At 48.3% G+C, this 13458-nt stretch overlaps 1 protein-coding gene across 2 annotated transcripts in view; it reads left to right on the forward strand.

Annotated features, from left to right (window-relative positions):
• The first annotated feature begins 5873 nt into the window (after positions 1-5873).
• Positions 5874-13458, forward strand: part of LOC135900161 (zinc finger protein 672-like) — a 39685-nt gene continuing 32100 nt past the window's right edge. For both annotated transcript variants that reach the window (XR_011513831.1, XM_065429611.2), the window contains exon 1: positions 5874-6932. Coding sequence is in view for 1 of the 2 variants with exons in the window: in XM_065429611.2 (XP_065285683.2) it covers positions 6693-6932 (240 nt within the window). In the remaining variant the exon portion in view is untranslated. The remainder of the gene's footprint in view (positions 6933-13458) is intronic.

Consider the following 13458-nt stretch of genomic DNA (forward strand, 5'->3'; position numbering starts at 1 on the left):
AATGAAGGCGCCCTGGTTTGCGTGCAACTTCCCTTCGGGTGGAATGTCGGAAGACGGCACGCTTCGATGTGCAGCTGTCCTGCCGCTTGGCTTGTAATGTCAGGGCCCCTGCCGAAACATTCGCATCGCAGATTCAGACTGTAGCAGAGCAACTTCTCGAACAAGGACGAAAACGGAGAGCAAAGAACAACAACGTGTTCACATATTTCCCAGTTCAAAGTCAGCGCTTGTCCTTGACTGTTCTTCGGTTTCTGACCTCGTCCAAGAAGTCGCGCTGTGTGACACCTTGAATCGTGCAGAACCAATTACCCCGATATTTGGCGCTGCTGAGTTTGTCGCTAGCTGAGCATTCTCTCGTTCGGCCATTGCTCTTTGGAACACTTGGTTTCTATTAGCTCCTTAGCTGCAGTTGACGCTAATATGGCCAGATCGAATGCACGATTCATGCAGACTTCTTTTTTTTTTTTTGGAGGAAATATAGTGTGCTGGTTACGTATCTATCCGGCTTTAAATACTTCACTCGCGAGAATATAATTGAACTGGCCGTGATCGCGCAAATTATGTCTCGATAAACGAAAACTCGTGATTTCGTCTCAAACCTGTCATTTTTCAACAACAAGAGACAAATCGGTGCTGCAACCAGTGGCATGTATTCCGAGATCGCGCATGATCGCGCCGCGTATGCAAATCAGGGCGGCGCGCACCGTTTCTCGCGCGGTGCAACGGGCGTAATCGTCCGCATCCGCTCTGCATGACGTGATAGGAATCTCGCTCGCCTGGCGACAGGTGCGTGGTCGAGCAGCGGCAGGGCGATTTCGCAACCAGCGTCATCGCCATCGGACGGCCGGTGCGTGGACGACTCGGGGACCACCCTCCCCCAATCTCTGCTGGTCCCGCTACTCGGCTGCTCGGCCGGAACGACTTTCTTTCCACGCGCCAACGGGCAAGGTTGGACCATCGCGTGCGCAGCCTCCTACTCGGCTGCCGATTTCTGGCAAGGGTCCGCGCGCTTCCTGCCGGATCGCCCGCGCTCCTGTTTTTCTTGGGGCGGTGTGGGCGCGTCGCACGAACGCACGCACCTACGCAACGGGTTGGCGAGTTGAGAAGACCGTTGGCAAGGAGGAGGCTGCTGCTTACCCCTCACCCCTGATCTTGCAAAGGCACACAGGCGACGCTTTTCGTTAGGGTGGCACGCTTCTGGCAGCTCGGTTGTGGGAAAAAATTCGTCCTTGTCCGCAATTCGAGCCCGGTGTCCGGTAAGGCGTTGGTCCCGGGTTCGAATCCCGGACTAGGACGAATTTCCTCTGCGACTGCCAAGTTTTATTTCCGAGAAACCCGTAGTGTTTTTCCATAGCTTCGTGCCACATTCAAGTGGATGACAGGTTTTTCCCATTCGTAAGGTTGTACTTGAATGACGGGTCAAAGTAATGTATAAATAGCTATATGAAAGTGCCGGAACGTGGGCTGCGTACACTCTATATGCCGAAAAGAGTGCGGCTTAATTTATCGGTTTGCAATGTCATCATCCTTTTTTTTCCTTTTTCATGTTCTTGAGGTTAGCTATTACATCCGGACGACGATACGTTTGTTTGACGTGTATGGTATAAGTATTTGTGTATGTTTTGCTTTCTTTACTGGACTCATCAATTGCGTAATCGGGGAAAAAAATAAAGTTTTGCATTAGTACGTGTAGCTTGGTCTCCCTCTCTCTCTCTCTCTCTCTCGCAAGTTTGCAGTCACTCACCGCCTTTCTCACTGCCTATATACCTCCTTTCCGCTCATGGCTTTTAAGCTATTTTTCTCTTCCCTTTTTTTTTTCTACGTTGGCGCAGATTAGCGGGCGAAAGGTTTCCTTTCTGAAATAACTTTTTTTCTCTCCGCAGAAGAACGTATTATATGCTGTGCGAACTATGAAACAGTAATGAAACATGAGCTTTGACGGTGTCAGTCATGACCAAGTGCTAAGCATAGGTGTAGACAGATAGAAAGAGAGTGAGAGAGAGAGCATAGGTGTAACTAACTTTATAGCTGTAGGCCCTAGACGGCCTTCACAGCTATCACATACGCTCACGTGATCCTCCCGTTCTCGTTTTAATCACGGCGACCAGCACTTCGTATGCTTCTTCCGGCGCTTAGCAGCCGGTTCAAGGTCGACTGCGAGCTTCTCAGAAAATTTGCCGCACGCCATGAATACGCGGTCGTTTGTATCCGCAGGATGCCGGCATCGTTTTTCCATATGCTGCTCCTCGTACGCATTCTTTTTTTTCGCATTTTGTGGATCAGTGGAGAAACATGATATGCGAGATCTTTGGCGAGAGAAACTGCAGCAATTGTTAGAAATAGAAAAATAAATAACTTGACACTATCGTCAAGATCTGGACGAATGTGAAATCTATCGTTTCACTTATTCATTGACTGTTCCATTTATCTATACTAGGTAGATTCAGGTATACATATAAGAGAAGCGTGGGCTGGCAGCTTTTTCACGCGGGAGTAACTTCCTGCCGTTCATTATGTAACTTCAAGCACGTAATTTTAAAAAGTTCTCGTACGCATTCAAAGAACTACCATTCCACATGGAGAAATTTTTTTTTCATCGAAGCAGACAAGAATAGACGGGAGACGGGAATACCATGGTGCGCTAACTTCAACCCTTGAAGTTAGCGCACCGCAGTGTTCACGTCAGAGCCGGTAAAAAAAAATATATATATATATATATATATATATATATATATATATATATATATATATATATATATATATATATATATATATATATATATATATATATATATTACGGGTAACATATATATATTACGGGTAACATATATATATTACGGGTACCCGTCGTAATATATATTACGACGGGTAACACATGGAGCGCGCAAAATCGGCCTGAAGCTCGGCCGATCGCTCAACGCGGTACAGTCGACGCCGGGACGTTTCTACGTGCTTCCCGAAATGCATAAGGGGGAAAGAGATAAGAAGAAGGCAGGGAGGTTAACCAGAATCACGTCCGGTTGGCTACCCTACACTGGGGGAACGGGAAAGGGGGAAAACAAAGATAACAGGAAGAGAGCGGAGGGAAGGAAGGAAGGAAATTGCAGTGAGTTCGCTGACGTGTGTGGCCTTACAGAAATTGCAATTAGAGCCACAAATGGTCGCACAAGCCCGAAATAGGGGAGAACTGTAGATAAGGAGGTGAACCCCGGCCGCCCTATCACATCAGGCACAGCAACACTGACTGAACCAATATCCAGTTGCGTTGACTCCCTAATAAGAAACACACCGCCTGCACACGAATCCTACTTGTGCGACACAAATAAATTTCTTCAGGAAATCGCTATAGCATAACGCTCCCAGATGGAGGCGTTTCTTTTCACATTGGATGTTAATTCATTATAAACGAATATTGTGCCGCAATGACAGCGTAAGTGTCCTTGTAGAACCATGTAGCAATCATAACACTCCGGCATATCCAAGCCAAAACGTAATCGAAATTTTAACGAGACTTGCTCTAGAATTTGACGTAGTAGTTCTGCGGAAACCCGCAAGGTGGAGAGAAGTAATGAACAAAGGGAAAATCAGACAGCCACCTGTTAGGGGATGGTTCGCTGATCATTAGCGTATACAGAAAAACCCCCGGATAGACAACGGTATTTGCACTTTAAAAGCTGTCACTCCCGCGTCACCGTAATACCGGTAAAGAATCTGCTCCGGCAAAGACGACTTACGCGAAAAACGCTAAGCGCACGTGCGACGTCCTTCTTGGTCAGCACTACCTTTCTTCTATCATTGATGACGCAATCACCGAAGCGGCCACATAGATCGCCACATCAACAAAAAATACGCCGATCAGCAAGGAAGGAGACACCTGGTGTTAACTTTTACAAGCAACACCCCCAAGTTCAACAAAATAATAAAGAAAGACATTTTAGCATAATTGAACAAAGCGAGAGACTGCCGACAATGTTCACTTCTTTTCCACGCGTGCATGGGGTAGAGGCGGCCAAAAAGCATCAGAGATTACATCATACACTCCAAAACACAAAGAACACCTCGCTTAGGATGTTGTCCTTGCGGGAAAGGCAGATGTAAGGTGCTCGATCACATTCAGACAACTTGGGTATAAGAGAGCACGCAGCGCAAGTTCAAGCACCTAACTGAAGGTGAACTCGACCGCGATTCATCGAATGTCGCCTACCTTTTGGAATGCAGAGCACGTAACGCCCAATAGGTAGGACGGCCGGACACCCCCTTTACAATTCGGTTCAACAATCGTCGTTCTAACGTGCAGCCACTCCCCGGCCTTCCCCTTTCATAACATATTACGTCAAAAGATGACAACTTTGACAGCATCAAAGTTACATCACTGAAAAGCGGTTTCTGCTCTACCACAGAACACGAACAACACGAATCTTGCTTCATTTATAAATTTAACACAATACTACCCCGGCCCTTCCCTTTTTGATTAAGAAAAAAGATCCTGTTGCACGGATACAGTTTTTTTTTACTACCACCAACTATCCTACCTTCCAACCTTTGCATCTGTAATTTATTTATGCACACTCTGCAGAGCGCGTCCGGCCAGCATGCACGAACAAGTTCCTCCGGTGATCGTATTATAACCGTGACTAACTGTTTACCTAGTTCGCTTAATACCGTTAATGTTTTTATTTCGCGCACTTTCTTTTCTCCGTTTGTTTCCTTCCACCTTTTCTTTCTTCTTTCTCTCCTTCTTTATTATTTTTTTTTTCGAGTGCAGCTCAGTTGGATGAATCCGTCCTTGCAGTCTGCTCGCGCGCGCGCTTCGAACAACGATGTCACTTATATGTCGGCGCCTCCCTTAGCAACCCTTTCTCCCGCCTACGGGATCATTAGTGTGCAAACGAACGAACAAGCAGCGCACCACAACTGGAGCCGGATTGCGGTCGTCCCTCACGGGCGGCGGGACACCTCCAGCATACGACACCTCGTGCACTGACCCTGCCACACCGTGAACCCTGCTCACGTCCGTTTTTTTTTTTTACCTGAAACCGATTTTTTTTTGCTGCGTCTGCCCGCTTAGACGAACTGGTGACCCTCGTAAATCCCGCACTAGTTAAAGTGAGCGCTTCCTATGCAAACTCTTCAATGGCTATTGGGCATGGGTCGTTGTCGTTGCTCTCCCTCTATCTGCCTCTCTCCCGCACACACTTCTTTGTTGTTTTTTTTTTCTGTACCCTGTGGAGAGTGGTATAAAAACAGATTCTGTGCATTCTTGTTTTCAGCCTTGATATATATATATATATATATATACATAAAGGTTATATGTGCGGCTAATGGATGGAGATATCAGCGGACGGACATATATTTGTATGCCTTTGACCAAGTACGCGCAAGAAAAAAGCTACCAATTATAAATTATAAAAGATATACATAAAAATAAAGAAAAGAACTTCCTACATTAAACCTGAACAGTCGGCGCTCTCGTGGCAATAACCAACGCCAGGAAAACACTTTTCTCGCGCACCACTTCCTTCTCGACGCTGCCCGTTTCTCGTTGACACGCAGATTCGCGCGTAGCCGCTTTTACCGTCGCGCATCGCCCCGCATAAAACGGACCAACTGTCCCTGCCCGTCAGAGGCCACGTGCTCGCGGCTTTCCCATCGCCGGGTGTCATCCGTTCGCGCAGACTTCTTCTTCGCGGTCGAGGAGGCAGCGGTGAGGGAGGCGGCAGCTCCTTCCCCGCTCTCTCTCTCCCTCCTTCCCGTGAGCGGCATCGGAAGGAAGCTCTCGTGGAAGAAGACCCCGCGGGCAGCCAATCACCTGCCCCTGGGCCATGCATCAGCATCACCATCACTTAACTGCCCTCCCCACATCCGAGCCAACGGGCCCGTAGCGGCATCCTCGCCGGCAGCGAGCAGACGGCCGCACGGACGACTCCGCGTGCTGCACTGCATGCCGACGCGTTCGCTCGTGGACACTTTCGGGCCGGTGCTCGGCCGGGAGGAATGTCTGTCTTCGGCGGTCGCCGTCGAGCGCATGGTGCGAGCTCCCCTCCGTGGCGTTTTCTTTTTTCTTAGGTGCTCGCGACGCTCGGCCACGCGAGTCTAGTCGGGCCCATCCGTCTCACTGTCCTCGAGCGGAGCAGCACGTGTACTCACCCCGTTCGGCACCCCGGCACATCCCGCGCCGGGACCGGAATTCACGTTCGCGGGCCCGCACGTTCAAACTCTAAGCTGGAACGTCGGCCACTTTCCTATTTTTTTACCTCTGCTAGTGCTTTCGTAGAACCTGTGAAGTCACAACCGTGTTCGTCAGCGTTAATCCCAAAGTGACGAAGAAGCCGGAAGTATCCTCCGGGCTTGTGTGAACCGCGGACTCGACTCGGTTCTTCGCGTCTTCCGTTGGGGTGCGACTGTCGCAGTGTAGAAAAATATACGTACCCCCGTCTTGTGCATTCACTCGACGCGCACTTTGCAGTTCCGCCGGCGAGACACGTTCGTTCCGTTTCGTTCGGAAATCGACGGCAGCACTCGAAGAACGCGCGCGCTTCGCCGGTCGCCCATAGAGCGAACGATTCCTCGACGGACGGCAATGACGCGCAAGAAGATGACGGGATCCTTCTGCGTCGAGTCATGAGACATGGAAGACGTCCTTCGAGTTTCGTGCCGCGGATACTTGCGCTGCCGTAGAGGACTCCGTCGCCATGGAAACGTGCGTGCTCATACCGCCGGAGTTCAGCCTGGTGCTGAGCACAGCGGAGGACTCGTCGAAGCGCGACAGCGACTTGGACGAGGACGACGCCGCGTCCAGGACCCATCCGTACGACATGAAAGTGCGACTGTGGGCCAACCAGGCCATTCCCGCCGGCAAGGTCTTCTCTCCTGCCGAGGGCTCGGTTCGCCTCGATCGACTGGAAGTGTACGGCCTTCTGGATGACAATGACGTACGTGAGCGTGGCTCCATTTTTTTTTGTATATGTACAGTCGAGCGCAAAAGTTTAAGGACAAGAGTTGCCGCTACATTTCTTTCTTTTTCTCAGCCTAGCAATGAAGGCTGAAATCGAGTGTTCTGCCCACGCACGCCTGCTTGACTATCTAGCGTCATGCTTTTGTGCAATTTCACGTAGCACGGCTGTGCTAGAAGAAATTAAATTATTTTTTTGCGTATGCCGCGGTCTCTAGACTTTTGCACTCGACTGTACGACCTGCACACACTTAACCCTAACACGCTTTAATATAACACTGAACAGAAACACTACGTTAGTTCACACTGACAAAGTGGTCTGTCAAATTATGGCCCCATCTCACTCTCTAGCACTTGCTGTAAATTGCTCGAACATGTAATTTTCAAACATCTCGTTAACTTCCTCGAATACAATGCATTTTCCACACCAGCTCAGCATGGATTCAGAATAAAACATTATAATGTGAAACTCAGCTTGAAATCCTTACGCACAAATTGCATCGTGTGCTTAATCCTTCGTCATTTGCATATTGCATTTTTAAGACTTCGCTAAAGCATTTTATAAGGCCTATCACAAACTGTAACATTATAAACTAAATCAGCTGAACCTTGACACTAACATCCTGAAGTGGACTGAATGCTTGTTATCTAATCGCTCTCAATTTGTAACCGCAAACGGCCATAACTCCCCACTTCGAAGCGTAACTTCCGGTCTGCCACAAAGTTCAGTACTCGGGCCTCTTTTGTTTCTCATTTACATTTACAACCTCCCTTCCTCACTATCATCTAGCATTTGTTTATTTGCTAATGATTGTGTTATCTTTCGTGAAATAACTAATGCAGAGGATCCTAACCACCTTCTGATCCTAACCAACATGCTTCTTCACCTTCAGTCTGACCTCATTAGTATATAAACTGGAACGCACATTGGCTAATGGAACTAAACGTTGGCAAATGTAAAGGGATGCGTGTATCCTGAACAACTAACAACATGTATACATATTACCTAAATCATGTTCCCTCGTGTTCAACAGATACCTAGTTGTGCATATTTCTGCGAATTTATCTTGGAATGTTCATACCGACTACGTAATCCGCAATGCTAACCGCATGCTTGGCTACCCACGCCGTAACTTTTCAACCGCCCCTTCAGCCTAAAACATGCATCTTTATACTACCCTGATGCGTCCGAAACTTGAATACGCATGCGCTTTTTGAAACCTGCCATTGGCAAGCTAATTAATTCGTTAGAACTCGTGCAGAATAATTCAATTCGTCTCAGCTTACGTAATTACAACAGAACTGCAAGTGTGTCTGCCATGAAAAACAACCTTGCACTTACCCCACTTTCTTCTCGTCGTAAAATCGCACGTTTAGTCATTTTTCATAAATTATACCGTCATTAAACACTGCGCGACGATTTCATTTTTCAGCCACAACACGTATCGCCTCGAATCGATCACCGTTATAAAGTTGGTCTTGAATCATGTAGGACTAAAACTTTTTGGCAGTCATTTTCTCTTCGGTCATCCACGGAATGGAACCATCTTCCTGGTAAAGTCGTATTCATTTACGACAACCAAAGATTTCGTGCATCTTATCGAAGCATATTTTTTGTTGTTGTTTACGGTATGATTGTAACCTAACTGCATTTGTATTTACCCCTTTAATATCTTACTTCGCTACCAATTTATCATGACGTTGTAAACCTTAGCTAAAACTGTATAATCGGAAGCCTTTGTACTTAAACGTTCTAACGGCTTATATTTGTTTCTTTTTTTCATTCGCTGTAACCCACTCCCTTCTTTAATGTCTTTGCCCCTGAGGGTAATAATAAATAAATAAAATAAAATAAGAACTCTGTTTACCTTAATTGCGCAGGAAGTTGTTGACTACACTAAAAGAGAAAATGGAGGCTGAACTTTCGCATTTTGAATTTAGCGCCGAAGCCCCAGCGTCTTTCGTCAGCGCGACGTTACATTTTTCGGTTTCCTTTTCCTTCTTCTTTTTTTTTACATTTGCGCAATCGCAGCTCAGTAGCGGCGCTATGCAGGTTTTCGAAACTTGCTAACGTTATTCCTTAGCTGCTTGGTAATATAATGTAGTCCATTATTAATGTAAAGTCTATGGCGTCGAGACTAGGTGGCGCGGTATGGATGGATGGATGGATGGGTGGATGAATGTTATGAGCATCCCCTGTGGAACAGGGCGGTGGGTTGCGCCGCCAAGCTCCTGCTATTATACTGCTTAATTTCCTGCCTACCTTAAAGAAAAAAAATGGCTGTGGCTTAGCTAAGGTTAAGCCCAGGATGCGAAGCATACTAGCCTTTATTTTAGTTGTTGAACCACTGTTTAGCCTGGTGAACTGCTGTTGCTTGGCTATATTTGGTTCGGCTAGACGAAGAAACAACTCATGCGTTACTCTGCTTCGCTTTCAAGAGTGGAACGCGACAGCGTTCCCGTCGACCCGCCAAGGGGTGTAAGACAATGGGCTACGGCGCAGCGACTACGCGCCCCGCATTGGACGCGGTGAGCGTCGAGCAACGCAGCGTTCGGCGCGGCAACGAAATGTGCGCCTGAGCAAGCGACGCACGCCTGAGCCTTAGAAACAGCTCGTTTCTAAGGCAACACCGCATTCACTAGAGGCGCTTTTGTACCGCTTTGAAGCATCGTACTCGTGGCTCAGTGGTAGCGTCTCACACTCCGGAGACCCTGGTTCGATTCCCACCCAGCCCATCTTGCAAGAGTTGAGCCAAAGCCACCTAGAAAATCAGTCTCTGTAGCACGCCGCAACCTTCGCTTCTCATTCCAACGAGCAGCTCTGTTTCCAGGAGGCATCTCACCTCGTGAGTGTCTAGCAAAGGCAAGCGCAGCTGCTTAAATACCGCCGCGACGCCGCGAGCGACGGCGCGAGTTGGAGCCCCGTTTCTCCTCTGTCGTGACGTCACGGTGTCACGTGGTCAGCCTTGAAGGCGACGCCGCGAGTGACGGCGCGAGTTGGAGCCCCGTTTCTCCTCTGTCGTGACGTCACGGTGTCACGTGGTATTGAAGGCGACACCGCCGCGCCTGAGGAGCTGGGTTGAGCTCTCGTAATATCTTCGCATAAAAAGGAAAAAAAAAGCACGATGAATTCCCATAATCAAATTTTCTGGTCCCCTATTGCGAACTATGCTTTTGTACGTCTCCGTCTTTTGTCGTTTCCCTGCTTTTCTTCCACCAATCCTCCAATCGCCTCTTACTAATCCCTATTGCGGATATGTTTACTTTTCCACTGCTCTTGCTGAATCCAAGGGCTTCAAGGAGTCCATTGGTGCCTAAACCGACCGCTGGGCGGATGTCTTCACAATCTAATAAAACATGCCCCACCTTTTCCGTAGCTTTAGCGCAGCAAGCACATGCTTCTTGGTCCTTGTTAGGCCGCTCATCTCTCGAACAGGCAGAATGGACGGTGTAGGGCTGCATGATTGTTTTGTATGTACTTTTGCAGTGCCGCGAGTTGCCCATGCGTTTTGTGAATGGGGAAGCGTCCACCCCCAGCGCGTCGGGCAGCAACCGTTTCTGTTTTTGAGGGGTCGGACGGCCCGCGTGGTGTCGGGTGACGCCGGGGGGGGGGGGGGGGGGGAGGGGGGGAGGGGGCGCGGTTCGGAGGCGGAAAACGGATTCGGAGAACATGCTTACGCGCGCTGTGTTGACATTCCCGCGATAGTCATAATAGGGCCACGCGGACAAACCTCGAGTGGGACGGTGCTATATGCGACGTTGTGGCGCCGGCTCTTGGGTCCCCTGCTAGTTAAAGACGCAGCTGCTAGCAATGTTGACCACGTGTTGCGCGTACGGAGCGGGGGGGGGGGGGGGGGTTCACGCCACTACGCATTCGGGCGGCAGCCACGTGCATCTTGTTTTGAGCGCTGACGAGAGCCCGCTTGGTGTCGTATTACAACTTGCAGTGCGCGCCGTGGAGAGGGGCGCGGTGCGCATGCGGAGGCCGCGTCGTTTTAAGAACACCGAGTCCGGATGCCGCCAGCGGTCATTATTTTTCTACGAGGAAAAACCTTGAGGGGGACTGCGGCACGCGGTGTTGGGATACCAGCGCCCGAGCCCCCTGGTGGCTAGAAACGCCGCTGAGGTGCGAGATGGCCTCAATAAATCGTGCGGGCCTGGCGTGTTTGCCGAGGCCGTCACTGACCACGTGGAAATAGGAGGGGGAGGCGAAGATGTGGGAAGAGGGAAAACAGGGTGGTTTTTCAATAGATTTACTTTTGAGAGTAAGCCCATCCCTTTGGGTTGTGGCTTAAGAAACTGTCAACTCTCATTGGCAATTGCTTCCGTGGGATGGGCTAACGACCCTACCGCCCTTTTTCTTTGTCTCTTTCCCCTATAACAATCGAGACGAGGTGCTTCTTCCTCAGTCTAGGCTGTAATCACTAAACCTGATAAAACAGTAAGACTCCGTACGATGCAACGCTAGTCTGGGCCGTAACCACTTAGTGGTAGAACAGTGAGACTCGGTTGGTCGTATGTAGTGACAGTTGTCCTAGGCTCTAACTTAAGAGAAAGTAGAAGAGTAACGCGCTGTTTACTTGTGTGTTTTGTATGAGTGTTCTTTTGCTAACTCTGTATTTGACTGTGTAAATATTTCCGTTGCAATATATCTTCAAGTTTTGTTACCTCCAACCTGCCTCCTGCTTCATCAACGCCGATAATCACCTTGAAGAGACTTTGGTCGACTTCAAGGAGAAAAGAACAGACAAAACTGAACTGTCCTTATATCTCACTTTACAGGTGCGTGTTCCAAGGCTTCCCGATCCGGTAACCCGGTAATTTCAAGGCGGCAGCGCCACCTGTCTCCCGTTTCTTGCGTCTTTCTCGAGGTAGCGGGTTCGGTGTCGGCCCGAGCGGCCGCATGGGCGCGAAATGCAGTAGCGTTCGTGCACTTGGATACAGGAGGTTAGAATTGGATACAAGAAGGATAAGAATGGGCTGGGGTGCATTTGGCAGGCATTCTCAGATCATGAACAGCAGGTTGCCATTATCCCTCAAGAGGAAAGTGTATAATAGCTGTGTCTTACCAGTACTCACCTACGGGGCAGAAACCTGGAGGCTTACGAAAAGGGTTCTACTCAAATTGAGGACGACGCAACGAGCTATGGAAAGAAGAATGATAGGTGTAACGTTAAGGGATAAGAAAAGAGCAGATTGGGTGAGGGAACAAACGCGAGTTAATGACATCTTAGTTGAAATCAAGAAAAAGAAATGGGCATGGGCAGGACATGTAATGAGGAGGGAAGATAACCGATGGTCATTAAGGGTTACCGACTGGATTCCAAGGGAAGGGAAGCGTAGCAGGGGGCGGCAGAAAGTTAGGTGGGCAGATGAGATTAAGAAGTTTGCAGGCACGGCATGGCCACAATTAGTACATGACCGGGGTTGCTGGAGAAATATGGGAGAGGCCTTTGCCCTGCAGTGGGCGTAACCAGGCTGCTGCTGCTGCTGCTGCTGCTGCTGCTGCTGCTGATGATGATGATGACTTGGATACAGGTGCGCGTCGAAAACCCCCAGGTGGTCAAAATTGATCCGCAGTCGCCCAAGATGGCCTGCCTCATAATCAGATCGTCGTCTTGGCACGTTTAACTCCGGAATTGTGTTGTTTCGACTGATCAAGCCTCCTCTCGCGGTAGGAGGGTACTTTTTCGTAATGTAGAATGGTAATACACTATTAAAGGTCAGTTATAAGCTCTTTAGTGCCCATTTAAACCCACTTTCATTTTTCCTCTAAGGGCATGGCAGTATACTGCCCTTAGGCGTGGCGCTGGATACTTCTGGTTTAAGTGGCTTGACATTGCTTGCTTAATTCATCTTCCTTCCAAGGCCTTCCGCGCATTTTTTTTTTACTCACAGTCTCTATTTGTTACAATGAAGCTACAATAGCGAAGTGCCTTTAATGTTTCTTTTTGAAGTCTGACGGCGGTTGTGCACTATACTGGTATGCACGACATTGCATCTGACTGGTAGAACACTATTTATTCGATCTTTGTGGAAGTACTACAAGTGCGTTTATTTCGAACACCAAGAATATTGGCCCATGTGCCAGAGTTCAGCGAAAGGAGGAAGAATGTTTGTAGCCAGAGAAAATTAAAGCCAAACTTCATTTTCTGACTTTTGCTGCCAAACAACGTCGCGAGTGCAATTGCGACGAGTGCCGAGTTATATCAGGTGTTCTTTTTTTCTTTTAGCTGCACCGTATATTTAAAAATTACCTATGGCAGGTAGCACAATTCTAACCATTCAGCTAAATTACTTGATGATGCGGCCATTACTTCTACGAGAAATTAAAATGAATATTTGGATAATGTAACATAATTACACTCATTGACCTTTAAATTAGTTTATGGCACGTATTTAAATTTACGACATGTGGCCGGTGAATTCTCAAGGCGTATATCCACTTGAAACGAATTTTTAGAACTACACCAGTTTCGAGATAGTAATTTTGAATGGGTACGACG

This window comes from Dermacentor albipictus, chromosome 4, assembly GCF_038994185.2.
Source record: "Dermacentor albipictus isolate Rhodes 1998 colony chromosome 4, USDA_Dalb.pri_finalv2, whole genome shotgun sequence".
In the NCBI taxonomy this organism is placed as follows: Eukaryota; Metazoa; Arthropoda; class Arachnida; order Ixodida; family Ixodidae; genus Dermacentor; species Dermacentor albipictus.